This window comes from Lissotriton vulgaris, chromosome 11, assembly GCF_964263255.1.
Source record: "Lissotriton vulgaris chromosome 11, aLisVul1.2, whole genome shotgun sequence".
Lineage (NCBI taxonomy): Eukaryota > Metazoa > Chordata > Amphibia > Caudata > Salamandridae > Lissotriton > Lissotriton vulgaris.
This window is the reverse complement of record NC_141699.1, coordinates 213,132,679-213,148,305: the sequence shown is the minus strand read 5'-3', so window position 1 is coordinate 213,148,305 and position 15,627 is coordinate 213,132,679. Positions and strand designations below refer to the sequence as shown.

The window sequence follows — 15,627 nt, the reverse complement described above, 5'->3', positions numbered from 1 at the left end:
ATCTGTCATGGAAGGCGGCGTTCCTCGTGGCCATCACATCGGCCCGCAGGGGGAGTGATATTCAGGCGTTGTGTTGCCAAGAACCTTATACTGTATTTCATGCTGCTAAGGTTGTTACGCATACTCACCCTAAATTTCTTCCAAAGGTTATTTCTGATTTTCATGTCAACCAGACAATAACTTTGCCTACGTTTGTTCAGAATCCTGCATGTCCAGCGGAAAGGTCCCTACATTCCCTGGATGTTAGGAGGGTGTTGGAATTTTATCTGGCTAAAACCAGAGATATTCGTGGTTCAGATCAATTGTTTGTCAATTATGGATCAGTCGGGACCTGTCTTGCTACCTCAAAACAGTCCATCTCTAGGTGGATTGTGTCCTGTATACAATTGTGTTACCAAAAGGCTAATACGACCTTAGGAGGTAAACCTAAGGCTCATTCCACCAGGGGCAAAGCTGCCACGACTGCTTTGCTACTTAATGTTCCGATTGCAGAAATCTGCAAGGCCGCCACTTGAAAGTCGGTCCATACCTTGGCTAAGCATTACTGTCTGGACACTGATGCCAGGGCAGATGCTCAGGTTGGGCAGGCTTCGCTGCGAAATCGGTTCGCACAGTAGTGGTGTTATTTCTCGGTTCTCCACCGCCGCTTTGGTGTGGGGATGGGCTTGCCATTCTATTCACTAGATTATGACTATACACAGAGATCCCCTACTACAGAAGGAGTAGTTTCTGTCCTGTAACTCCAGTTCTGTAGTAGGGGTATCTCTGTTATAGTCATAAGCGCCCGCCCTCCTCCCCGGTGGAGAGAGATATTCATGTAAGGAATGCTACAGGTCTGGCGTGTTACGCCTTCAAAAAGAACTGAAGGTGAAAGGGACCTGCACTGCATTCTGGGATACTGTGAGGCTTCTGGAAAGTTCTCTTAAAGGCACAGTATCCTGTTTTGAGCAACATAATGGCAGCCTATGGGTCTTGTCTGTCCACTCCTTCCTCTCTATCATTCCAGAGGGTTTTGCTGTTAAAGGCAAGGTTTTCTCTGTGGAAAACCCTGGACAGGCTGTGCTGTTGTGGTTTTTTGGTGGAATTTCTAGTTGAAGTATTGGACAGTGTAGCCTGTGGATATAGGCTGCATTATCTGTCTTTAAATTCTCTCTTAAGTGTCTATGCAGGTCTGCATGTTTTGACAGCTTAAGAGATTATTTTTGATTGCTCCGGGGTCCGCGCACATGGGCGGGACTATTCACTAGATTATGACTATACACAGAGATACCCCTACTACAGAACTGGAGTTACAGGACAGAAACTACTCCATATATTTTAATCAAGGCCGGGGTGACCGGGCCGAAACGCGTCATGTTGAAGAAGAGAAATAAAATTGCACTTTAAATCTTCCCGTGGTGTGGTCCGTTCCTGCTTAAGAAATGCCAGGTGGATATTTGCCTTATCGGTAGTTTCAAAGGACTTGGTTTTCTCGTTCTCGTGAGAAAGCGGGTGTTACCTGCGAAACGCGTTGAGCCTAAACCTTACTGAATTAAACACGCTTTGAAATCTGAAAGTGGCCCGGACATTCTTTTCTTTCAAACAAGCACAAAGTAGATTGTTGGAGATATATATATATATATATATATATATATATATATATATATATATACACATACACATATCGTACATTCCGCCGTCCCACCTGGCTTAGAAGTAGCAACCAGCCAGGCAAAGCACCACTCGGATACGGACCAGTAAGGTTTCTTTTTCTTACTTATTTAGTGCAGAAAAACAGTCCATGACGTTTAGGCTCCCACGAGCCTTGTTCACATGACCAAACATTCCTCTCACATCAGAGATAATTCCAAAAGAGCATTTGTTCATTATTCTGCAAGACGTATGAGTGTTACTCTCCTAGGTTACCATGTTCGGAAAGAGGAGTTGGTAGTTACTCTGGTTATTACTTTGTGCAGAAAAAGGATGTGGCTCTGTGGCCTATTTTTGACCTTGAGCACTTGAATACCTTCTGGAGGAACAAATACAGAAGGCTCGCGCTGCCCTGGACCCTGGCAAATGGATGCTGTCTTTGGACGTGCAGAATGCAGATTTCCAAATATCCGTCCTCCAGTGCATAGACGTTACCTGCGGTTAAAGGTAAGACTGGGGCATTTTCAGTTAGTGGTGCTCCCTTTCAGCCTCACCAGCTCCCCTCCATTGGATGGTGGTGGTTGTTGACCATCTTCGCAAATCAGGGATACCACTCTTCCCCTACCTTGATTGACTGGCTGTTGTAGGCAGGCCCACCACAGTCCGTCGTACACCATCTCCAGATGACGGCTAACCTCCTGACATCCTTGGAGTTCACTATCAGCATGCCAGAGTCGCACCTGACTCCTTCGCAGAGGATTCTAGAACACATTGCAGTTCCGAGCCTTCCTCCGCATCAGTCAGTTCATGCTTTTCGGGCTATAATCCCTTTGTTCATCCTTAATCCTGAATCATGGTGAAAGCAGCTCTGAGATTCTTGCTCCTGCATTCTCATTGTCAGCTATGCCACAAGGTAGATGCATGTACCATAATTGAATCTGAAGTTCCAATGTGTCCAACATCAAACAATTCTGACAAATTTCATCTTGATTTCAGAAGAGACTGCTTATGATTTGATGTGGTGACTGCTCAAACGAAAGCCGCCCAGTGACCTCTCCCTTCCCCACCCAGAGTTGATGGTGGTGATGGATGCATATCTGTTAGGCTGGGAAGGCCATCTAGGGGAGGTGTGGATCAGATGACTTTGGTCTCCCAACAGAAATTTGTATCAATCTATTGGAGTTGCAGGCTATACCTATGGCTCCAAATGCATTCCTGCCATCAGTGGAGGCTTGTGCAGGTTCGCATTGACAACACCACTTCCGTTTAGTTATTGGAATAAACAGAGCTGCTTAAAGGAAGCTCTGCGCCTGTGGAGTGTGATGGAGTATTTTTTATTTTTATTTTTGTATTCGATGAGTTTTATATAGCGCTGGCTAGACCCGAAGGTATCAGAGCGCTTTACATGAGGATCCACAAAGTTACAAAATTACATCCGGTAACAGGTTACATCAGTTACGAGTAAAACATTTAAAGAGTATAGAAAATGATATAAATGGAGCATAGAAAGGTAAGTGGGTAGGGTGAACGGGCAGGAGGGAGATACAACAGCGAGACGAAGGAAAGTCTGCCCCAAGTCCTGCTGGGTAGGTGACGACCTAGGTAGAAGTCCACGGCCCATCTCCTCTTTAGCTATCAGGTAGCTGCAACGGATATCGGCCAAATAGCAAGGTCTCGGCTGAAAAACATTTAAAGAGCATAGGAAGGCGAGATAAATGGAGCGTAGAAGGGTAGGGGGGAAGAGTAAAGGGATAGGGGGGAGATACGACAGAGAGACGAAGGAAAGTCTGCCCAAAGTCCGGCTGGGTAGGTGATGGCCGAGGGGTAAGTCCACAACCCATCTCCTCTTTAGCTAACAGGTAGCTCCACCGGGCATTGGTCAGCTAGCTAGGTCTCAACAGTTGGAGGAAGATCACATAGTTCATGTCATGGTAGGAGAGCCAGGCGGGGCAGGATGGTGGGGGAGCACCCCTAGCCTCGCTGGTGTAAGCTCGATGAGCCAGTCCATGGAGTCCGATGTGGTTGGAGGGGCTTCTCTATTTGCTGCTGATCAGTGGAGCGAAAAGAGGGTAGGTGGTGTAAGGTCTTCAAGAGTGAGGAATAGTAGGTAGGAGCCTAGCTGTTTAGTCCGTTTGCATGGTGGCCATGACGAGGTCAGGCACATGGGTATTCTGGGATCCCTCATCTACTGCCTCCTGATGATTGGGGCTAGCACGGCTCTCCTTGTGTATTCTCGCCTGACCCCCTTCACCCTCACACTATTTCTCCGAGGGGTCAGGGGCCGGATGTCCAGGTGTAGACAGCCGCCCCCTGTTGCTGTCCTGAATGCACCGCACAACTAAGACGAGGCAGGGGCGGGGAGACCGCTCACCTCTGCTTTTAGTTACAAGTGTTTCTGGGCTCCTGAGAACATGTCCGGTATCCCTGCTGCTGCTTCTTTTTACACGCAACGGATGGACCTCACAAGTGGATGGAGGCTCCCGTATGTCTGGATCGCGCCTCGATGAATCCTCGACAATGCCCAGGGCTGAGCCTTTGGCAATTTTATAGTGGTGGCAGAAATCACTTTGTTTTATCTTGAGCCCAGTAAGGCCTTTCAGTGGGCACTATTAATAAGGTGTTTGTTGGCCCTTTCGGCCTTTCTGCGTTTACTGGACCAACCATCCTTGTTTCAATCACATATTGTGAGGACGTTTATTAACCCCTTCCAGGCTCATGACGAGCTGGGCTCGTCATGAAGTAGCCTCCTACCAGGCTGATGACGAGCCCAGCTCGTCATACACAATGGACTTTTGAAAATTCCAGCACAGGAGGAAAATATCACTAGCAGCGATGGTGTTAATGTTTGACATACATGTTCCCTCCCAAGCCATTTGTGATGCCACAGTGGGACCTTAATTTAGTCTTGATATTTATCAGGTGTTGGCCCTTCAAGCCAATGCATAGTAGTTCGCTGTGTCTTCTGAATTTGAAGACTTCCACATGGTGATTACAGCAGCTCGACTATCTGCTTTTTTATGGGTTTACTGGAGTGAGGAATATGAAGGCTGTGCAGAAGAGAACCATATCAAGTCTGATAGTACTCCTGCATCAAGCTGTGTTACAGACTGGCTAAAAAGCAGCTCCTGCAAGAACTGGGGGCCCATTTCAACAGGACTAAGGCTGCTATTTCTGCTTTGGCTCATGGAGTGCATGTGCTTGACATCTTCAAGGCTGCGGTGTGGGCATTAATGGATATGTTAACAAAGCACTACTTCTTTGATGGCCAGGTCCAGCTTGAAGGACACTTTACCCTCTTGGCTTACTGGACTTTTTAATTGCCGGCCACTCCACAGGCCCTCCATCCGGGGAAGTACTGCTTTGATATCTGTTTTAAGTTGAGGAATCAACGAATCAACGGTTTGAACTAACATCAGAAAAACGAGTTGCTTACCTTTGAAAATGCTCCTCCTTATGTATACTCCATCTAGCCACAGATTCCTCACCACCCTTACCCCCCTCATATCCCCCCTCCCGTGGAGTGGTCTCTTTTTAACGTCTAAAAAAAGGTGCCAAGATCACCCCACTGGTACCAACAGTAGTTCACACGAATGAGTCTGAGGGCATTGAAAGGGAAATAAGAAACTGACATCAAGAGTGCAGGGGTGGCTCTTATATACAACTACACTCTGTCACTTCCTCTGCAGTACTGAGCCAACGAAGAACTGAGTGGTGCCACCTAGCGTGGCATGGGACCACTACAGAAGAAAGGTTTCTGGATCCAGTCTGGTCCATGGGGGGTATTTGTAAGGTGTGGACTCGGCGATTAGCTTTATTGTCCACTAGGAAGAGCATAATCAAAGGTAAGTAACTCAGTCGTTTAGAGTGTATACATTGTTATAAAGCCTAAATAGTGTGTAATAAATCTTGGTGATTCTGAGCCTAACTTCCTACACACTGAATTTACAGCAATGTATAAAGTTAAATGCCTGCATGTCTGCCTTCTAAAAGGATAGAACTTCTGCAGTCTGGGATCGTCTGAAAACTACTAAACACAGATCCTAAATAATTGTTGTTTCCTGTTGTACAAATGTTTTCTGATGTTATGTATTTCCTCCTTTGACAAAACAAAGAATATAAACTGTGCAAGATCATTATGCCGAGACGCCCACGGGTATTCGCCGCGCTCAATAAATTACAAAAATAAATAAATAAATTATGTGAGTTTAGTCTATAATTGTTATTTTCTCTTAGTTTTTATTTTTAAGGGATCCATCAAGGAATTTATAAAATAGGGCCCGAAGCTGAGCCATAACCTTGAAACACATTGTGGCTACCAGTAAACATCAGCTGTAACAAGATGCTAACTAATGCATGGTTTGATTATAAGTTAATTACTTGTTGACCAAGTTTATAGAAGTGGTGTGAAAACTGGTTCAGTTGTCTGAATTATCCTACGAGATACATAGATCATTTCATATCTGTGTAATCGGTTTAAGCGTATAAACTCTAAATAAAGCGAGCGGAACATAATCCAATTTTTGCCAAAACTGAGATCCCCAGCAGTGTTTTGTGAAATGTAGTTATGTTTGTATTACAGAATCAGCAGTGGTAAGAAAGAAAAGCAAGGAAGTTCAGGATGGGCAGGAGACATTGGCAGTATGGAAACCGGCAACATCGATACAGACCCAAGTCCCGTCTTGCCCAGCACAGAGGATGTAATTCGCAAAACTGAACAGATAACAAAAAATATTCAGGAACTTCTGCGAGCAGCGCAAGAAAATAAGCATGACAGGTGAGAAAGTCTGTTGAACATCCATACGCAAGTTTAGGATTAAAATGTATTTTTTATACTTTCCCAACTTTGTTATAGGTGCATATACACTAAAATGTTTAACTCTATTTAATATTAACTAAGTATCCCTGACTAATTTCTCGTTAATCATTTTGTATTTTTTTTAATTTTTAATAATCATACATAATTCAAGTGGAAAGCTTTTTTTCAGGGAGGCACATCCAAGAATGCAAAGTCTTGGCCTGCAACTGGCAACTTACTGGGCACATGAGCAGCATAGTAGCAGGGCTATATAACTAATCATTACCATTCTTGAGCTAACATTTAAGAAAAGCAAAGAACTGTGCCATGTGAGTTTGAAAGACATGATACATCTCACAGACTAAAGTCTGCACCTAATTTGCCCTCCATTTCTTGCAACAGGTAGATTTTTCTAGTTGTCTTAAATTGCCTCACAATTGTCAATTCGAAATGTATAATCTGCATATTTTTCTCTCCTGCTCCGGAAAACCAGTAGGAGTGTTTGCTTTCCATTGCGTTGCGATCATACGTTTTAAAACTGTAGAAGCGGACATAACTGAGCTGGAAATATGGAGGTGATACCATTGACGCCCATTTTTCAGAGCAAATAATAATGCAGTAATGTCCAGCACCACGTTTGTCTACTTTGTATTTCAGAAAAGTGATATAAAATAGTGATAGAGAAATAACATCGTAGAGGAATACCTTTTGAACACATGCAAGTGATTAGATTTGCATCTGGGCATACATAGCTACTCAGTTTAGTTATGTCAGCTAGATTTAATGGAGTAAAGTAGGAATGATGGATCATCAAACAAAATGTTTTCAAGAGCTAATAACTGAGAAAGTAGATGGGTTTGGTAAAATGCTAAGGAAAGATGAACCTGGGTTCTCCATCATGATACTAATAAACATTGAATATGTCTGTGTATGTGTGGGATCCCAGCTCAACTTTTAGCAAACACAAATATTTCCAAAAATATTTTTAAAGATGTATGTCTAAAGGGATCCTTTCCATCTTTTATTGTAAATGGCTCTTTTTTTTTTTAAACAATTTTTATTGCAGAGTCAATTACAGTATACTTTACTGGATTCAGAATCTCTAGTTACAGAGTCATACTTCTATCTTATCCCAGATGCCACGTACACAGCCATTCAGCCCACAACCCGGAGGTCGGGCGGCGCTACTCATTAACAGTTTACACTCTTGACTGGGTTGTCTGCTGCAGTCGTCACATGGGGCCCTCTGCTTTTGTATTTTCCCCCCGTACCCGCCATCTCTCACTAAATTTCGTACGCGTTCAGCTGCTGGATCCCGGGATGCTCCCCCCCACCCCTCCCTCCCCGGTGTCTACAATTATGCCTGGTGCTAGGGTACGTGCTTATACTGTGGGCCTTCGGAGCTTTGGATTATTACTGTGCGTGTGTGTCCTGTATCGGTGCTGGGGTCAGAACCGTCCCTATTGGAGCCACCTGCCCCACCGCCTCCTCCTCCTCCTCCCCGTCCACTGTGCTTTCCCTCAGCGCCTGTACTAAAATTTCCCATGCCATTGCTGCGTCCTGTGCTTTCTCGTCTGTGCCACGGCGGGCCAGCTGATACCTGATCGTACTCTCCGCCGTTGCCCACTTCAGGAATTCACACAGCCATCTCCGGTGCGTTGGCCCCACCTTCGACTTCCAGCCTTTGGTCAGCTCTCTCTTCGCAATAATTAGACCCATGTCGATGAATTTGCTAGACAGTTTGTTCTTTCGTGTGTGTGTGGGAACCAGTGCAAGACAGTGACCGCGCTATCGTACTGCAATTCCCTGTCTGCTACTTCATTCAGGGTGTCACCTATTTCCCTCCAGTATTCCTGTATTCGGGGGCAGCCCCTCAGCATGTGTACTAGGTCTGCTCCTAATTGGGTACATCTGGGACATGCAGCATCTTCTGCACCAAAGTACGCCGCTATTTTACTCGGGGTTAGGTAGGCCCTGTGAAGTATATAGAGGTGTATTAGTTGGAACCACGCGTTTCTGGTGCTCTTCCTGGCCCTCCGCACTAGTTGGGACCACGTCGTGTCTGGGATTTCTAACTGTAGGTCTGTTTCCCATTTATGCTTCAGCGATTTAAGTGGTTGTAGGGTGTCTGTGTGCATCCTGGAATAGAGGCATGTAACTGCCTTAAACGTTCCTGCCGCCATCATTGTGTATTGGCACGCCAGCGTCGTCGTGGGCTCCAGCAGTCCCTCCCCCCAGTGCGCCTGTATGGCTCTCACCACTGCTGCATGCATTAAGTAATCTCCCCTCGGGAGGTCGTACCTTTCCTGCAATGTCTGGTACGGGGCCAGTACTCCGTCATCATAAAGATCCCCCACCACCTGTAACCCTGCATCTTCCCACAGTCCTAGTTTCGACCAGTCTCCGCCATGTGGGAGAGCAGTCATCATGCCCAGCGGGATCTCAGGTGCATAAGGGTGCTCGGGTCCGATTCGCTTTTGTGTGCGATTCCAACATAATCGCAGCGTCCGCTCTTCTTGGGACAGCCCTCCAAGCCTCAATTTTTGCTGCATGGTAATGTATGCCAGTATGTAACGGGGGTGCCACCTTCCCTTTCCTGCTCCGGGCTTCGGTAGACCCTCGCAACCTCCTGCGTAAAGAACTGCAATTGGGCCGCCAAGTAGTAGAGCTTGAAATCTGGGACCGCTAGGTCGCCCTCATCCTTCGAGCGGGTCAACGTCGCCAATGCAATTCTACGTCTGCCCGTTCCCCACAAAAATGACACAATCATTGACCTCAACCGTCTGAAGATCGCTCCAGGTATCCACACAGGGAGGGTTCGGAAGAAATATAATAATCGCGGTAGAGCTATCATTTTTAGGAGTGAAACCCGGCCCGCCATTGAGAGGGGGAGAGAGGCCCAGAAGGTCATACTGCCCTGCAATGCACGGACACAATGACCTATATTACCGTCTAGCAGGTCCGCGGGCTCGTGATATAAGTACACTCCCAGGTAGCTCAGACAGCTAGGCTCCCATCTAATCTCTAGGTGGGTTAGGGGGCCCTCCTCCCCTTTCCTCAGTGGGAAGAGACAGGTTTTTGTCCAGTTAACCCTCAGTCCTGATATGGCGGCGAAGCACTCTAAGAGTCTCTTCGCGCCGTCCACAGCCTCCTCAGCATCTTCTAAGAAGAGGAGAAGGTCGTCGGCGTACAGGGAGATGAAGTGGTGGGCCCCTCCGACTTCCAACCCGTTGCAATGTATCCCCCGCCGAGCCATCGCTGCCAGAGGCTCCACCGCAAGCGCAAACAGCAGAGGAGATAGTGCACATCCCTGTCTCGTCCCCTGATGCACCTCATATTGGTCCGGATCCAAGGGTCCCACCCTCACCCTAGCTTTCGCCGAAGCGTAAAGCACCTTCGTCCACCTTATATATCCCTCACCCAGACCAAAGCCCCGCATCACTCTGTATAGATACTCCCATTCCAGGGTGTCGAATGCCTTTTCTATGTCGACCGCCAGTACCAGGGGGGCTCTCGCTCTCGGCGGTGGTCCATCCACTAGTCTGAGCATCCTATGGATATTGTGTGTCGTATTTCTAGTGGGTATAAAACCTGATTGATCTTTATGTATCAGGTTCTGCATATGGGGTAGCAGCCTGGTGGCCAGCACTGTGCTCAAAATTTTGTAGTCTGCTGTCAACATGGACAACGGCCTATAGGATGTCTGTACTGTCCCTTCGCGGTTTTAATAAAGGGATCATAATGGCTTTGCGCATTGACTGAGGAAGTCTGCCCCCCTCCCTGGCCTCGTTATATATCACCTGCAGCCTCGGGGTCAGTTGATCTAGGTATTTCCCGTAAAATTCAATGGGTAACCCATCTATTCCTGGTGTTTTGTTACTCGCCATACTCTTTATTGCCCCTCTTATTTCCGCCAAGTCTATTGGGCCGCCTAGTAAATCAGCCTGCTCCTGCTCAAGCCGCGGTATCTGCAGGTCGCTCAGGAAAGCCTCTATCGCCTCGCTCTGGTTCCCCAATTCGCCCCTATACAACCTCTCATAATATGATCGAAAACAGTCCAAAATTTCTGGCTGTGTTGGAAGTGTGCCACCTCCATTTCCCTTCAGGGTCAGAATCGGTTGAGCGCCCCTATTGGGATTCGCTAACCAGGCCAAGAGTGTTCCAGTTTTGTCCCCCTCAGCAAGAGTCTTCGTCAAATATGTTTTAAAATCGTAGCTACGAAGGCGCTCTACCTCCACTGCCACTGCTTCACGCGCTTCACTTACCCTCCTCTGTAACTCAGGGCGGCCAGGGCGTTCCTGTTCCGCCTCCCTCAATTTACGCTCAGCCTGTTCTAAGTCCTCTACCAATGTCCTGCGCACCCCTGCAAATTTTCCCATACAGTGCCCCCTTACTACTATTTTAAATGCGTCCCACTCCACAGCCCTGGTTGAAGCGGTACCCTCGTTCTCTGTGAAATAGTTAGTTATCCGATTTTCAAGTTCTTCGCGGAAGGGTGGGTCATCCAGCGTGTCCGGCCATAACCGCCACGTCGGGATTTTTGGTGTTGTATTCATCCAATCTAGCGTCAGGAGGATAGGGTTGTGGTCAGAAATTGTACGTGTCAAGTATTCAGTCCGGACCACTGCTGGGAGTATTGTTTGGGAACAAAGGAAGGTGTCAAGGCGGACATGGAGGTCGTGTATACTAGAGTAGAACGAGTAATCTCGCTCTGTCGGATGTTGTGTACGCCAGCTATCTGTCAGATCCCACTTCCCTTGCCATTCCGTTCTGTATTTCGCTAACCTGTGTACAGGGGATGTGTGCAGCGGAGGGTGGGATCTGTCTAGTGTTGTGTCTTCTATTGAGTTGAAGTCCCCCCCCCATCAGCATATGTCCTGTAAAGTAAGTGGCCAGCACTCTGGAGAGCTTTGCAAAATAAGCTGCCTGATCTATATTTGGCGCGTAGATGCTACTAAGTACAATGTGTCAACCTCTAAGTAGCCCTTCAACCGCTACAAATCTCCCTTCTGGGTCTACCGTATGTCTAGTGACTTGGAAAGGAACTCCCGCCCTCACCCAAATTAACACTCCCCTGGCAAAAGCAGAGTACGTGGTGTAAAACAGGTGGCCCCTCCATCTACGCTGTAGCGCTATTCCCTCTTTTTTCGTTAAATGGGTCTCCTGTAGGAATGCTATATGCACCCCTCTACGAACTAAGTGAGAGTGGATCTTGTGTCTCCTCGCCATAGTGGTGAGCCCCCGCACATTCCAGGACACACATTTTATCGAGCCCGCATTAGCCATTGTCCCATCTTGTTCGGTTCGAGTCAATAACATGTAGCTTCCAGACATCAGACACCACACGGTCCCCATCCATCCCCAACATTCCCCCCTCCCCCCTTCCCCAAACTACACCTCGAGTTACCCCAACTTCTCCAGGTCCCCCCTCCCCCAGAACAGGACCCAACTGCAGAAGAGTCGCTCCCATCCAAACTGGCGAGCAAACGCGCCCTCAAAAGTCCCTAGTCCGTAGTCAATACCACGGAGGCCTTATGGGCCCTGGGGTGTGTGTGCTAGCTACCAAACTCTTCAAGTGCTGTCCCCATGCCCCTGCCCCGCAATTCTCATCATGACTCACGATATTCCCGTCTTACAGCGCCCTGCTCAACAGTTCGTGGAGGCCGCACCATTTGTTTTCATTCTTGTCAGGTACTGTGGTCAGGAGTCAGCCTTCGATGATTTCACCCGATGTCTGCGGTGTGACCTTAGGGCCCCTGGCGCCACTTAGTTCCGACAACTCAGTGTCCGAGCCCGATTCCTGAATCTCCGAGCCCGATTCCCTCGCCGATTGGACCAGCGCCGATCCCGACACTTCCTTCACTGCCTGCAGCGCCGCTCTCCGTTCCTCCCCAGTTTGGGAGGTCGTCTGTTTTCTGGACCCCTGTCTGCGCCCACGGAGCCTCCGTGATTGCCTGACTGTGTGTTTCTGGCGTTCCTCCTCGGCCCTGTATCGAGCTCCGTCTGTGCCCGCTTTATAAGTGTCCCACCAGGCCCACGCCTCCGCCGATGTTGTGAGGAACAGCGCCTTTTCGTCTACCACCACTCGGAGTTTGGCCGGGAACAGCAGTGAGTACTGTAAACCCTCCGTGCGCAGTGCTTTTTTGATAGAGAAGAATGTGGCACGCAGTTTTTGGGTCTCGAACGTGTAGTCCGGGAACAGCGTAACCCTGCTGTTATCCACTTGAAATGGACCTGCATCCCTAGCCCGTTGCAAAAGCCAGTCCCTGTCCTTATAGTGAAGCAATTTGATTACCACTGGGCGAGGTGGTAGGCCCGGTTTTGAAGGCCGGGACGGTACTCGGTGCGCCCGCTCTAGAGTGAAGAAGGGAGAAAGACCCTCCGGGGCCACCACAGTCTTTAGCCAGTCGTGTAGGTAGCCCACCATGTCCGTGCCCTCTTTTTTTTCGGGAAGACCCACCAGGCGCACGTTGTTCCGCCGGCTGCGGTTTTCAACATCCTCTGCCCTCCTCTCTAGTGCTTGTATCCGCTCCATCGCCTCCGTGAGCTTCCCATCCATCGACTTCTGCGCTGGCACAATGTCTTTTAGGGAGTCTTCTGCATCCTTAACTCTATCAGTCAACTTCTCATGGTCTGCCCGCAGGAGTCCCAGCCCCGTCGACACTTGCACAATGTCTTGATGTAAGGCATCCTTTGTGGCAGCAATAGCTTCAAGGATCCGGTCCTGCATCTGTTGCAGTTCCGTGGTAGACTGCGAAGCATCTTCCGGCGTCTCCGTGGCTGGGCACCCGTCCCCTTTTCCGCCCTTAGGCTTGCCCATATTGCTCCTGCGATGTGGATCTGGGTCCCAGGGATGATCAGGTGTTGCCGATTCCCCAAGCGGGCCCCCTTCTGGGCTGCGAGCCCCAGGACGCACGCCCCACGTTCCCGGTCAGGCCGGTATCCGGGTATCCTCGTGGAGGTCCCTGGTCTTCCTCAACCGACCTTCCCCCTCAGGCCCCTAGTCTGGTCGCTGCTCTGTTCCAGCCAGCTTCTGGTCACCCCTCGCAGTGGGACCGGGTTCTCAGAGCTCCAGGAGTGCTCGAGGACTCTCTACCTCCCCAGGGGCCAAGCACTGCAGTTTCTCACCTTCTGGGGTCGTCAGGCGAGGGTTCCAGGTGCCCCCGACGCGTGCAGGGTAGATGGGCCCCAAAGCCGGGGAGACGATATTCAGTTCACTGGCAGAGCGGGTCCTCCTCGGGTCGTCCGTGCTCTGGGCTCCCCACCGGCCACACCGGGCTCGGGGATCGGCGATTCAGACGTTGGGCTCCTCCGTGCAGCAATGCGGTTGGGCAGGAGCTGCACCCACTGTTACACTAGGCCCCGGAGCCGGGGTGTACATTTATTGTCCATCTTGTGCTCCGGCGGCTCGGGCACTTCAGAACAAGGCGCGCACGCTGCGGTAGATTCCCTGGCTTGCCTCCCGAACCGGAGCAGGCCTGGGTGTTGCTCTCGGTATCGACCCGATTTTCGCGGGGATCCCGGGTCTTGAACAGGATTTTCAGCGGATCTTTTGGGCAGAGGGTCCGGAGCCTCGCTAGGCTGCGACCGTCCGCATTGGCTGCTAGCCACGCCCCATTGTAAATAGCTCTTATTTGAATTGTAAACCAATGTTAAATAAGCAAAGAACAAAATAGCTTTCTTTTCTGAGTGAAGAATCTAAACGTGTCTACCCTAGAAGAAGTCTGCATATAAAGACATTTTGATCGCAAAGTACTTTAAGATGAGAGATTTTCAGAGAAAGACTGCTCATACACTTATTGTTTATTATTTGGCAAGCAGAGGATCAGGGTTTCTCAGAAGTACCACTGTTTTTCACAGAAAGGGTAGGACTGAATGCACAAACTCACAGAAGAAAGGTTGACAAAACTATAACATAGTTAAAGAATGTTTCAGCCAGCAGTATTACTGACATAAGGATAAAGTATGTTTGTTTTTTGGTGAAGAGAAAGAAGGCATATATGCTAGTGCTCTTCTGTTCCGAAGCATACTTCTAAATTTAGATTCCTTGCAGATTGAATATTTATATACAATCATAAGCAGTACCCATACATGCGTTTAAGTGGCATCAATCATTTCCACAGTGAAGTCCTTGTCATTCCTCTCTAGAAGCGACATGCCAAGCTGCATATGAACACCACCCATGCAAGCTATTGGTTTATTTTTTTTTATTCCACACACTAATCAAGAGCTGGACCTAACTTCTCAATGAGACTACATTCTCAAAATGTTACTTTACAAACCAGTGTGCAAGGGAAAATGTCACCCCCTAAAACCACAGTGTACCAATCTTGTAGGGACCATTGCAAGGAAATGTCTGTGACTGATACCCACCAGATTTGTCTTTGGTGCTTGGGGTCAGACAATGACTCTAAGACCCTTAGCAACGGCACCTTGATTAATCTGAAGGCCACCCAGGACTATGAGGTAAAACTATATGTTGCCAAGCACCAGAAGACTCCACTCTGTGACCAGTCAAGGTGAAAGAGAAGGTCCTCTTTCCACTCACAAAGTCTTTAACTCTGCAGAACTTCGTTGTGGTCAAACTCCTCAGGTAAGACAAAAAATCAGCCCATGGGAACCCTGCCCCTTCCCGCTGCTCTTGAGCAGGCAAGAGGGTAGGGTGTCAATGTCCTTTTAGTCTTGGCCCCAAACTCTATCTTCTGAGTTTGTTTCAACTTTCGCCTGGAGGCAGCGCGTGTTTCCAGGTTCCTCATCAACACCGCTGCAAATCCACAAGTTCCATGAAGTTATGGCGCGTCTTTTTGGCATGCTGTCGGGTGACAGCAAAGTGCAACTGATAGAGCTGTCTGACTGCTAACTACGGTTCGTCTTTGACCAAGGCTGCATCATGACCTCACTGGGCCGTAGCTTCCTGGCAACCCATTGGATACTGATACTCTGCACCTGCCTCAAGTAAGGGGCCAGATCATCCCCAGTCTTTTTCACGGAGTTCAATAAGGACAGTTATGATGAAGGTAATGAATTCTCTCATCCATATACTGAGGACAACTGTGATGATGAGCTACAAGATGCCAGTGATCTGTATACTTCTCCAGATACTGGTATGCTCTCCTCCACCTGGGCCAGCTACTGAAGAAAGTGCCTCTTTGGCAGTGATGATACGAATGGCAGCTGAGGTTCTTTTTTTTTTTTTTATAACC

At 48.4% G+C, this 15,627-nt stretch overlaps 1 protein-coding gene across 7 annotated transcripts in view; it reads left to right on the top strand.

Moving 5' to 3' along the window:
* GIT2 (GIT ArfGAP 2) overlaps positions 1–15,627 on the top strand; it is an 855,235-nt gene that overhangs the window by 682,948 nt on the left and 156,660 nt on the right. For all 7 annotated transcript variants that reach the window (XM_086943130.1, XM_086943127.1, XM_086943126.1 and 4 more), the window contains one exon: positions 6,209–6,403. In XM_086943130.1, coding sequence (XP_086799256.1) covers positions 6,209–6,403 — 195 coding nt within the window. The remainder of the gene's footprint in view (positions 1–6,208; positions 6,404–15,627) is intronic.